The sequence below is a fragment of the Carassius carassius genome, chromosome 4, assembly GCF_963082965.1.
Source record: "Carassius carassius chromosome 4, fCarCar2.1, whole genome shotgun sequence".
Lineage (NCBI taxonomy): Eukaryota > Metazoa > Chordata > Actinopteri > Cypriniformes > Cyprinidae > Carassius > Carassius carassius.
This window is the reverse complement of record NC_081758.1, coordinates 29,026,965-29,040,061: the sequence shown is the minus strand read 5'-3', so window position 1 is coordinate 29,040,061 and position 13,097 is coordinate 29,026,965. Positions and strand designations below refer to the sequence as shown.

The window sequence follows — 13,097 nt, the reverse complement described above, 5'->3', positions numbered from 1 at the left end:
TATAATTTCAATTTGAACATAAGTTGCACATTGTTACTTTTGACCCCATCGGTTGGGACGAAAGTAACACACAGGTGGGTTAAAAGTAACACAACAATATAAGCTAGATTTATTTTCTGTTACTCTTATTTTTATTAAGTATACCTGACTATGACCTTGTTAATATGTAACTGCAAACATATTCTGTCTTTTATTTTTGTAAACAAAAATTATTAAATATATATATATTTATATTTATATTTTAAATTTAAGTTTCATCAAATGTCTCAAAACCCGACTGTACAAACTTTTTTATTTTTTATTTTTTTATTTCAGTGTATTTTTATAAAACATTTTTTCATTAGAATTAACAATATAATAATTAAATTACATTGGCATAATATAAATTCTAAACATAATGTAACAGTAGGCCTATTCATGTTTCCATCCAGTTGTTTTTATGCATAAATTCAAAATGTGCATTAAAAACATCTGGAAACACTGCAAATTCATAGCTGGAGGTGTAAAAGCTAAGGTATGGATAAAACCTAAATATAACTAAGGTAAATGCAAGGTAGGAGCTGCCCAGATGTTCCTCTATGTCCAGAAACACTCTCTCATAAACATCTGGATAAAATCAGACCACTGTTTGTCTTTCTGACCCTCACTCAGACATATTCTTTTGGTATAATATGACATAAACATTTTAATAAATGATGCAAGAGACAGAAATTCACAGAATAGCATGTACCAGAACAAAATAAATACTTCTTGTCACTGTAGCGGGACAAAAGTAACAACTGTTACTTTCGTCCCGACAGGAACTCCTGACGTTTAAACCTGATTTACTTTTATACTTAAAAACTTTGATAATGCAAACTTTAGGATGTGTTAAAGCACTAAATAACCTGTAGATTGATCATTACTGTGACACATGAAACAAAAAAACAACACAACTAATAAAAAAAAATTACCGCTTCAATAATTTACTTTTTGTACTCCAAAACAGTTTTACTGACCTAACTGCGGGAAATGATGAGGAAATCACGTGATATTTCTCAGCTCCATCAAGGATTGAATGCTGAATATACCGTCATAGCTGGGAATGCAAATGCAGTAATAGGCTCTGAGAAAATCGCTTTGTTACTTTCGTCCCGTGTTACTTTCGCCTCGGTTCTCCCCTAAGGATAGAGTCAATGTTGCTGTTTATATCTTATAATCAGTCTCATTTTATTTTCCTGAGATTACATTGTCCTTTCAAGGTGTGATGGTATCAACCACGCATGCCATTTCCAGTTTCTAGTTTTAGATTGTTTTAACATGCTTGACTTTGGTGTGTTAAAAGCATGTTTGTTTACAGAACTTTCCTACATCATATATTAAGTCACAAATCTAGGTCTAATGGGTCTTTGAAGTTGTGTCTACAGTAGAGCGCTGGAATTGTTTACGGTTTTTTTACGACACAATATCATATAAAGTACACTTGAGTACAAACACAGTTAACAGAAATATATCATTTTAAAATGTGAATGTCTCAAATCATTTTCAATATTTTCTGTATGCACACTGAACATCAGCTTTCTGCTTTCTGCATTACATTACTGTTTCCTCACTCCAATCCATCCAGTTGCATCCATATTATTATACACAATTAAATGTGTTCATGTGTGCCATCAGTGTAAATATGATAAGTGACCAAGTCGTATTCCTGTTGTTAAACAAGTTTCCACTGTATCAACTCCCAAGTTTGAGCTTGGAACTTCTTGTCAAAAAAATGGACAGAACACATACACTTTGTTTGGATACAAAGCAGCAAAAACGTTTCGGCACATAATATTAGACACAGGACACTGAACAGAGACATTGTTCTCTCATCTTCAGTCTTCAACATCAGGGATCTTAAACCTTTTTAGCAAAGGACCCCTTTGTGGATATGAGAGATGAAGCAGAGACCCCCTGCTACACATAGTATAAAACTGACCTATAACAACGTGTACTAAATTAATAAATAAATCTGGTAGCACTTTAGAATAGGAAACACATATTCACTATTAATAAAGAGTTTTCCCTCAATAAACTGCTAATTTGCTGCTTATGTTTGTAAGGTAGTTGTTAAGGTTAGGTTTGGGGTGGATTAAGGGATTTAAAATATTTTCATGCAGAATAAGGCATTAATATGTGCTTTAAAAAAGTTCTACTATACAGCCAGTATGCTAGTAATATGCATACTAATAAGCAACTAGTGAGAATTGGTCCTTAAAATAAAGTGTTAAAGTAAAACTTCATAATAACAATAAGAAATGTTTCTTGAGAAAAAAAATTAGAAATTAATTTTTGAAGGATTGTGTTACACTGAAGACTGGAGTAATGTCTGCTGAAAATGCAGCTTTGACATGTCACAGCAATAAATTACATTTTAAAACATATAAAACGAATTATTTTGCATTTGTTAAAAAATACAGTAAATCCAATCAAAAAGTTGATTGTTGAAACAATTTTGACGTTTTTATTGTATTTTTTTTTTATAAAATAAATACAGCCTTGGTGAGCATAAAAGCCTTCTTTAAAGAAAAACTTAAATATTATGTATTTAGTTAATTTAGTTCATATAAGAAACTTGTGAATTAGAAGAGTTTATTTTGTAAATACAAATATACAAAAAAAAAAAGCTATTAGAGATTTTTCTCTAATAGAATCATGGTTCATTTTTTGGCTCGTATTCATACAGTTGGTATGACAATAAATCATATTATTTTGTATTGCATTCTCTCTGAAGTATTGCATTTCACATTGTATTCTCAAAACAATTAATAAACAGTTATTTTACAGTCTTCAGAAACTGTAGCTTCATTCCAGGTATCTACAGAACCACTGAACAAGACTGCACTGTGGACTGATGGGGTAATACACATCTGGTGTTTTGGACTGTGATATCTAGTCAGATGGAGGTCAAATTCAGCATTTTAGATTAATTCACATGCTCTGTAATGATTTGTTTTCTGTGTTGTATGATCAGAACAGTTTGTGTTAAGAAAGTTTTACAGAAATCCTGTAGTGGGATTTGCAAGGCACACATACACAGCTGTCTTTGTTGTGGACACCACCTGGTTAGTGTATTTGTTTACGTCCCGCCACTGCTTTCCTTCATTCGTTCATTCATTCGTTCATTCATTCATTCAGTCAGTCAGTCAGTCAGTCAGTCAGTCAGTCAGTCAGTCAGTCATTCCCTCAGTTAATCAGTCAGTCAGTTTAGTCATTCACTCCCACTCTAATTTTTGGTTATTTGTGTATTTCTGTGAAATGCATTTATCTAGAAAGAAAGAAAAAAAGCTGAAGTGTGGATGTGTAGCATCCATGTCCACGCCACGGGCCACTGTCTGCTTACTAGCAGTCAGAACAGTGTTTAAACCCAAAAAGTTAGGGATCAAAAAAAGTCAAAAAACCTATGCTGTGATTCAACCACAAACACACATACAGATACAGGGACAATAACTGCACTGTGTAAGGGGAAAGAAGATCCGGCAGGCCGAGATAGCACAGGAGAGCAGTGCCTCTGTCTGCTCTGCTCTTCTGTTTGATGTGCAGGGATTATGGGAAATCTGAGAGCTCCCAATTTAACGAGCCACAGAGATATTCATATGCAAGAACACATTTACAGTACTCTCACTTTAGAATACTGTTAACTACACGGGAAAGAATGAGTAACGCACTATTAGCCCTCAAGTAACTACTATTAACTAACAAGAAATTCTGATTAAGGGATTTGTAAGTAACTGTGGTTAGTTGAATAGGGAAGTTCACTATTTACTAATCAGTAACCCCTTATGACAGAAGTTTTTTGAGAGAGAAACAGAAAACTTTTGAGGTTTTTGTAAGGTTCTGGATAGTAACACCTTTTATTGGATTTGGTAATACTCGAGTCATTTTCTAGTGGGTTACCGTGATCTTCTCTTTAGAATACTGATCCAAATAATTAATAATTCCTTTAGTAGGATGTAATAACAGTAGAGTCATTTATAAATCCCTCAAAAGCTTGCAATGATTCAGTCATTACTAGAGAGTTATCATGTTATTTACTTTAGAATACTGATCTAAATAATTAGTTAAACTTTCTGAAGGATTTTGTAATACTTGGGTCATTACTAGTGGGTTACCATAATCTTCACTTTAGAATTAATTGTACATTTTGCCTTGTCGTTATAGATTAGCTAATAGTGAACTACTGCTTTTAACTTAGTGCCTAAATTTAATTCATTAATCAGAGTTTCTTGTTAGTTAATAGTAGTTAATAGAATGTTAATAGTGCATTAGTCATTTGTTCCTGCGTAATTAATCATTAATGGTGGAACAGTGTTACCACACATTGTGGATCTGACTGAATGCACAAATGGTTAATGAATATATTTAAATAGGCCTGTATAGTTTGTCGTTGAGAATGAATGCATTTGTTTGTTTTACTTTGCGTTTATAACAAACTCACATTTACCATGAGTGTCTGCTGCTCCCTAGTGGACAAGAGAAGTATTACTATCTCTTTCTCTAGTCTACAGGATGCTCATGATGTCAAGATTTCCTATTTAAACTTATATTAGAATGTGAAATGATCTGGAAAATAATGGACACATTTTGCTTTTAACATTGTCTATAAAAGTGGAGCGTATGAATTAAACCATGCAGCAGAGAGCATACAAGTATCGTGTGTACAAATATTTATCACAGTCATTGTGATCATCAAGTTACAATAAAAACAATGTATAATGAAACAAAAGTAGAACTGTTATATAAAGTTGAAAAGTACAAGGCATAATGCAAAAGAGAAGCAGCTCTCAACAGGTTATTATTTCACTGAGGTAGAAAAATGAATATGATATGACACATATGCTGTAGGGAGATAATTTTTGGTCATTTAACCAAAATAATCTTCTATCCGTATTTGTTATTGTTATTATTCACTTTTGGGTTTTACCTTTATTTGTTTAAACGTTCAATGCAATGAACTTGTTTTCTCATTTAAGGAAGTAGATCTGAAAACCCTAATGTTAAATATTAATCATATTAACCATGTTCACATTCACATCTAGTGGTATGTTCACATTTGTTTTAGAGTAAAAGAAACAAACTTTGTGTGAAAGAATTCAATGTATAACTGATACAGTGCTGAGCAAATAAAATGAATCACAAATGTTTCATATTGTGGTACAGCATAAGTTCACAGTCCACAATTGAAAATATATAAAACAGAAGAAAAGAAAATATTAAAGACAGAATATTTATAGAGAAATATTTTATGCATCAAAATGAGGTGTGCTTTCAACACTATTTTAAAGAGATTATATATATATTTTTTTTATCATAAAAGTGTTTTCCGCCTGTGGTTCACCGCAATGTTTAGCACCAAAACCCATAATTTAGTGTTACATTATGATTTCCATCCTCTTTCTGACCCACAGAATTCAAGCTGTTTTTCTTCCCATAAATGAAAGCCTCTTTGCAAAGCCTACATTACATGACATGTGGGAGCCAGAAACAACACAATGTTTGCAGATCTCACAATCTTACTATTCTTATTGTTAAATACAAACAATAGAATTTTCTGCTGCTGTGAAAATCATAGTATCCATTCTACTTCCTCCTCATTATATCAATTTGACTGGGTGGGCCGAGTTACTAAACACCAAATAAACATAAGTAATGTGTAAATGTGTTGAGAGTTTGAGTACATTAAACATTTCATTTAAAAATGTCGAAAAATTGTTAAGCTGTTAATTAATTCTAAATAAAGAACTAGAAATATAACTCTAATGTCTAATTAATTAGTAATTAACTGTAAATATAAAGTATTTATTTTTCTTTTTTTTTTTAAATATGAGGCTGATATGTGGAGGATCTCTTTGGACTGATTTCATAGAAATATTGTTATGTTGGTCTCTTGCTTGTAATAGTAGCAGGTGACTGGTGTGGTAACTTGTCATATTTTGGAGGGATCTGAAAAGCTTCATGCACTGTTGAAGACTCCGTGGAATCCATAAGGAATGTTGACAGGCACTTCGGCTCTTCCCAGCTCTTCAAATGTTTTGGCATCTAGGACTAAAAGAAAAGTACTCTTGTCCTACAGAGAGAAGAGAATGAAGGGGTTAATACAGAAGATGCATTGATAAATGTCATACAATGTAATAATTTTTCAACTGACTTTTGTCAACATGTTTAAATTTCTTATAAAGCAGGTAGATGATAGAGCTTATGTTTCTTTTTAAAGGTTACATATATTCAGGGCTGTTTTGTACCTTAACTGGTGTGATGATCACAGACAGGATGACTCCATCATCCTCTTCTGCAGCATTGGGTGAAAGAATGAAGACAGGCTCTGATGGGTAGAGATCAGGCTGGCGCCATACCTGTAAAACACATTTATTTAACAAACACGCACTCTTAACTTTCTGTGCCAAGTGGAAAGGAACATTTTTGGATATTTTGTTGGTAGTAATTGTCAATACCTAGGTATCAGTCATGATCCCATTAATTTGATCTCACCTTGAACTTTTTGCTCTCCAGATCCATCTTAATTAGAGAGTCACCCACTAGGTGACGGAAGCCACAGCCATAGTAGTATCTATAAGGTCTGGTGTTATATCTGGCGTAGTTAATATGTGGAAACTCCAAACCACCGTAGTCTTTCAGGTCTTCGCCATGGAGATCTTCAAATGTGCAAAACACCTAAGAAAAGAAACATTTTGCAGTCCTAAAAGAGATGAAGGCTCTCCAATAAACCGATGCACTTTTGTGTCACGTATGAGTCACTGTTATAAAATTTCTAAGATTTTTACTTAATACACAAAGTCTAAGTTCTGTATAATTACATTACTGTTCAAAAATTTGGGGTCACTGAGATTTTTTATGTTTTTGAAATATGACCCTTATGCTCATCAAGGCTGCACTTATTTGATCAAAAATACAGTACTACTGTGAAATATTATTCAAATTTAAAATAACCGTTTTCTTTTTTAATACATGGTCAAATTCTGTATTCCTGTGATTATAGAAGCCATTACTCCAGGCTTCAGTGTCACAGTGTCAGAATAAAATTATTAAAAAAAATAAACCTTGCTGACCCCAGTAGTGTTGGAACCAGCATTAAGACAACACCTGATTTTTGTTGCGGCAGACAGCAGTAGCGGTGCTGTCAGGCCGTGTGTTGAGATTCTGTCCCAGTGGGGTTTCACTGGTGATGTTTAGAGGCAGCACAAAACGACGGGGAAATGGCCTGCTCATGGTGTTATACATCTGAGAGAAACAGAGAGCCACAGAACAAATGAGAATGTGATTTACAGTATGTACAATTATATAAATCTGTGATTTAGAAATGTGTTGCTGTTGCCGAGGTTATCATTATTAAGATTATTATTAAGACAAAGACAGAGAGTTTAAGGAAGAACCTCATCCAATGTTTCTCCTGATTGACGCAGGTTCTGGATGAGGAAGTTGTTTATGGACTGGCCATCGTCAGAGCAGCACATGTCTAGCATGAGCAATCCATCCTGCTCAAAAGCATTGATCTGATGAAAGGTGGACAAGGCCTTGGTGTAGTACTTCACTGGCATCTCCTGCAGAGAGATGCAGATTAGTTGGTTAAAGTGGAAAAGTCGCCTGAAGAATTATTATCTTTATGCTCTCAGTCAACTTTCATTGAACCAGCAGAATCAGCAAACAAATATATTAATAAATTCATATGGAGACCACGAGAAGTCCATCTGCTCCTCATTGTTCTCAGTGCCTCTGTGAGACTATTGTCATGGTTGCTGTCTCACCTTTCCAGTTCGTTTGTCAATAAGGTGGAATATGGTTTCCTGGTTGGGGTCCCAGTAAACCCCCTCATTTAGTGATTTCCCCCTTAGTCTGCCAGTCACTATCTTAAACAGATCCATCTTAATGGGCTGCTCGATGAACACTACATAGTTCTCTGACATGCCTGAAAGGTACAGGAAAATAAAACAGGCTTTTCAGTGCTGCGTGATTATACCATTCAGAGTGCCTTGCGATAAAATTACACATGACTCTATTACAGTAGCTGTGCAATAAAATTACACATGATAGTCATTCTTCATGAGAAGATAATAAACATGAAGATAATAAATATGACTGATTTTCTTCTTCACTCACCAAAGCTGTGGTAATAGGAGGGTTTGGATTTGTCACGAGGGGCAATAGAGCATAATATTTTGGCTCCCTCTAGAGTATCTTCTGGGCCGTCTCTTTCTGGTGGCACCCTGATGATGTTATAGAAAGCCCCTATAAAACACATCACAGTCTAACATCAAGCGTCTTATTCCTGAAGTGGCATTGCGCTGAGATTGGTCAGCACACAAGGATAAGACTGGAATCTAACCTTTGTTTCTGTATGAGTTGCCCATGTTGTAAGCTGTGCCATCTGGATCAAAGTGTGGATGAGCAGTAGCACCGTTCACAGCAATGAACTTGCTCCAGTCCACCTACAAACAATCATCCTTCATAGATATGACAGGCTGGTCAAAGCTGGTGACTATATATAGACAGGTTATTCTTCATACCTTCTGTTTGGACTCCAAAGTGTCTGGATCCACTCTGTGCATGTAGTTTGTTTCTGTGCTGACGTAATAGTCACCCTTGTATTTAACAAAGTTGACACTGGCATTATCTGTTGGTTCTGGAATTGGAGAGATGGGAATTAGTGTCAGAAATATATTTTTCTTCTTTTTTTTCAGGCAGAGGTTGATTAAAACAATTTTTTTGACTATTTTCTTTGATGTTTAACAAATTTAGTTAAAAGTTACTTCTGTAAATTTTACATAGTTGCTTGTTATCAGATTTTTTGGTAGCACTTTATTTTACAGTCCTGTTCCTTATGTACATACAATGTACTTATTATAGTAATTACAGTAACTATGTACAGTAATGAGGCACTAACCCTGATCCTACCCCTAAACCTAACCCTACCCCATATAGTTACCTTATATTACCAGAACTTTCTTGGATAAATACACTGTAAGTACACTATAAGTACATGTAAGTACATGCACTGTAAAATAAAGTGCAACCGATTTTTTTATTAACATAAACCAGGATTAAATATATTACATTAACCATGATTCATTTTGTTGCAAGTATCAAGAACTACATGTTCCTGAATAAAAACAGTATTGTGATATGATTTCAGTTTAAACTTCATTAAATGTGGTTTTATCAGTTGAAATTAAATTACAATTTATATTAGTTTAGCGATTTCATTTAATAATAATTTATCAATTAAATACATTAAAGTCAGCCTTCTTGGAAGTTTGCTGAGGCCCCCTCGTTGAGAACCTTTTTAAAATGATGAAATCGTTTTTCCAGATGGTTGTGCGATTTTATCCTTTTATAAGACCCATATGTTACCGCATAATTGCTTTTGTTTTAGATGACGTTTCCATCTGACCACTCCTGTTGTGCTCTTGAGCAAGGCCCTCCAGAGACATGCCTTATTACTCTTTCAGAAAACAGAATGAGCTTTTTGTAACATTTTTAAAACCGTCAGCTATTGGTGATGTTGGAATTTTCTAAACCTACTAAGATCCATTTCACCATGGCAGTCAGCAAAACAAGTTAATTTCCTTACTGTCATTCACACATGTATTTCATAATTTCTACATACTTGGCATCTCAAATCTGGACAGGAAGCGCTGAAAAAAGTTCTTGCAGGGATCAGGTAAAGCCAAAGTGCCAAACTCTGAAACTATTATGCGGTTCCTCTCGCTGTTCTGCGTAAACGAGTCGCTAGACAAAAAACGGCTTCTGTATGTCACCTGACCGTCCTCAATCTGAAAGCGATGCATCAAGGCCATGCCGTCAAACCAGTGGTTATAGCTGAGGAAACATTTACATCTGCAAGTGTCAGCCTGAATGTTCATGTTAGAGTGTGAATTGCATATAATAATTTTGATCAAACGGTTGTCATGGTTGTGCCTACTTTACCTACTACTTCTACCACTGCAAAAATGATTAATTATACCAGTTTACATGGGTCATTAGCTTTATAGGTAATAACTTATTGCAAGAAACAGAGATTTTAAAATGTGTTTAGTTTATTGTATTCTTCCTCACATTCCAGTGATTATGGTAAGAAAAAATATCACCATATGGTCATACTCACTGTTGATTCCCAAACTCAAACTTTCCTGGACCATTCCGCAGCAGACTCCCATGGATCCAGGTTGGGATAGTGCCTTTAACTGCGGTTGGGATGGGCTCAGGTGTCTCCTGTACTGAACTTACCAAGGGTGTGATGTCTGGCAGCCCATGCACTTTTGTGAAGTATGTTTTCTGAGCAGCAGCTGTAAAATTCCAGATGACAAATCGTGATTGACGTTATATACAAAATCTGATTGCTTTGGAAGCTGAAAGATCAGAATCTGTTCATAAAAAAAAAAAAAAAGATCAGAATAAAGATGTACTTGTAAATACAAATGTTCTGAAATTTTTATAATGGTAATAAAATATCATTTTTGAATGTTGTCACTTTTGGTAACACTTTACAATAATATTAGTTAACATCAGCTAACAATGAACAAAACTTTTACAGTATGTGTTTCAACTTTTAAATTAAAAGTCATATTTGTTAACTTTAGTTAATGCGCTGTGAACTAAGAAATAATAAAAAACTATTTAATTACACTTTCTTTCAAGGTGCAATTCGTGTTTTATACTATTACATTGTAAGTAATATTAATTAACAACATGTCCTTACTATAGGGTTATGGTTAGAATTATGGTTTAGTTTAGCAGCATGTAACTCTGCATATGTTTACTGTTAATATAGTAAGTCAACGACAATGTATAATATAGTCTTACCCTATATTTTTTTTACTGACATTAATAAAAACTAATAGATTCTTTAAAAATATACATTGCTCATTGTTAGTTCCGTTTAGCTAATCCACTTACTAATGTTAAAAAATGGGACCTTATTGTAAAGTGTTACTGACACTTTTATATAAAGGTCCTCAACAATCTTAACTGCATGGTTAGCTAACCCCGAGTTATATTAAAGAGGTCATATGATGTGATTTCAATTTTTCCTTCATCTTTGGAATGTAACAAGCTCTTGGTGCATGAAGAAGATCTGTAAAGTTGCAAAGACTAAAGTCTCAAATCCAAAGAGATGTTCTTTATCAAATTTAAGACTCTGCCACGACCCCCTAAAACGGCTCATTCAAACACGCCCCCACATGTCTATATTTTCGTAATGCTGCCCAAATCAGTAACCACAGTTGGTGTTGAAGCAGTCATGTCAGGGAGATCCTGTGTGTATCTAGGTGATAGCGAAAGCACTTTATTTGGTCTTCCAAAAGTAGATGAATTTAGGAATCTTTAAGATTACTTACAACAGAACAGCAACGCATTTTATGGACATTTTTGTGAACCTCAGAGAGGAGGTAATTCTGACTTTGCTATACGACAATCTGGCACTTCTGAATCAGCTGTTGTAAGTGTGTTTTGTTATTAGTTTAAGTATTTGCTATTGAATGTTCAAATATGGAGTTTTGTGCATCATGTATGTGTTTGTGTGTGTGTGTGAGAGAGAGAGAGAGACAGGGTCACACAGAGGAGTCAGCTGTCTTAACCGTCCGTGGCTTGTGTACTGCAAACACATACGAGCTTCATCACTGCGTCTGTCATGTGACTCTGTTCCCCTTTCTGGCTTGAACTGATGTTAACACTAAGGACATTATAACTGTCTTTACATTTATTTTTAAAAGATGAAGCTTGTGACTATGGAAAGTGGTGTTACATTTCCGACGAGTGCTTATGGTGTTCGGCCAATCACAATGCACTGGGTCAGTTGGCCAATCAGAGCAGACTGCGCTTTTCAGAAGGAGGGACTTTGTAGAAAGCGAAGCATTTGAGAGAGGCGGGGCATAGAGGACCTACAATAATGTACGGTATTTTAAAAAATAATGTGTTTTTTGAACATTAAAGCATGTCAAAATATTCTGTTACACCAAATACACAAAATAATAATCTTAAAAAAAAAAGCATCATATGACCCCTTTAAATGATATAGCCATAGAAAGTCACAGATTTGCAGAAATACTACTCTGCTCCATCATTTATGTCAGGTGAAAGAACAAAGTTAAGGATTAAAGTCAACAAATGACAGAGCTGAAATGCCAGAGAGTCAGCGATTTTACAATAGAGAAGCATTACCTCTTGAAAAACAAGTCCCTTTCTATTCTACATGCTCTCATGTACTGTGATACACTAATGCATAAATAATGAAGCAACGACAGACATACAGAGACATCTTTTTCAGAAAAGTCAATGTTGTGATGTACAAATCAAAAGTAGTTAAATTCAGTTATTCATAATTAAGCTGCTAAATTTAAACCTAACACTCAAAAGCCATGGGACTTAAAGTACGTACATCCCACCCTCTCTCATATGAACACAGCAGCTGCTTTGAAACACAGGAATGTGCTTTAATACACTGCGTTGCTTCACACAAACACATATATGAATAATCTCAAAGCCTGTGCAGTAACATACAACAAAAAGTTAAACTTGCACATGTGCATCAGTGCAGAAGAGCTCTCAGATTCTTACCAATTGTTTGAGGCTTTTTGCTGGACATCCTGTAGAGAGATATGAGGCTGCACCCTTGATCAGATGAAGAAGATGTACTGTAAACTGTAAAGAGCTATGTGGACGCAGATGGAATGAGACAAGCTCCTTTTATGTAAGTCTGATCGTTTGCCAACCGTTACATCACACAGGATTATATCACACAGCAGTGGAGGGGAGGGCAGTGCAGTGCGGTGCTGGCTGGGATGTGATGTGAAATAACAAGGCTGAAATAAATATCAGCTGAACATACAACATGAAGTGGTGTAACACAACAAAATGCACATTAAGCAGTTATATTTTAAGAAAATGGCCTCACATCACACGCAAAAGCGCATATAATAAATGGATTTATGTATAGACAAGTTGTCACACACCTGGACTTATTTTGTGTGTTTTTTCCCCTGTGACCCAGTTTCTGTCTTCCGTGTGTGGTTTTGATTAGTTCCCAGGTGTGTCTAGTCATTTCCCCATGTGTTCCATGTCCC

General features: G+C 34.9%; 1 protein-coding gene across 1 annotated transcript; it reads right to left on the bottom strand.

Annotated features, from left to right (window-relative positions):
• Positions 1 to 4,673: 4,673 nt before the first annotated feature.
• Positions 4,674 to 12,741, bottom strand: LOC132139700 (carotenoid-cleaving dioxygenase, mitochondrial-like). The gene is made up of 12 exons (XM_059548256.1): positions 12,592 to 12,741; positions 10,142 to 10,322; positions 9,644 to 9,855; positions 8,544 to 8,659; positions 8,363 to 8,465; positions 8,137 to 8,265; positions 7,785 to 7,945; positions 7,413 to 7,580; positions 7,123 to 7,260; positions 6,511 to 6,693; positions 6,264 to 6,374; positions 4,674 to 6,088 (listed from the first exon to the last, which is right to left on the bottom strand). The coding sequence occupies exons 1-12, from the start codon at positions 12,617 to 12,619 to the stop codon at positions 5,975 to 5,977; spliced, it is 1,644 nt and encodes a 547-aa protein (XP_059404239.1). The 5' UTR covers positions 12,620 to 12,741; the 3' UTR covers positions 4,674 to 5,974.
• Between the last annotated feature and the right edge of the window lie 356 nt (positions 12,742 to 13,097).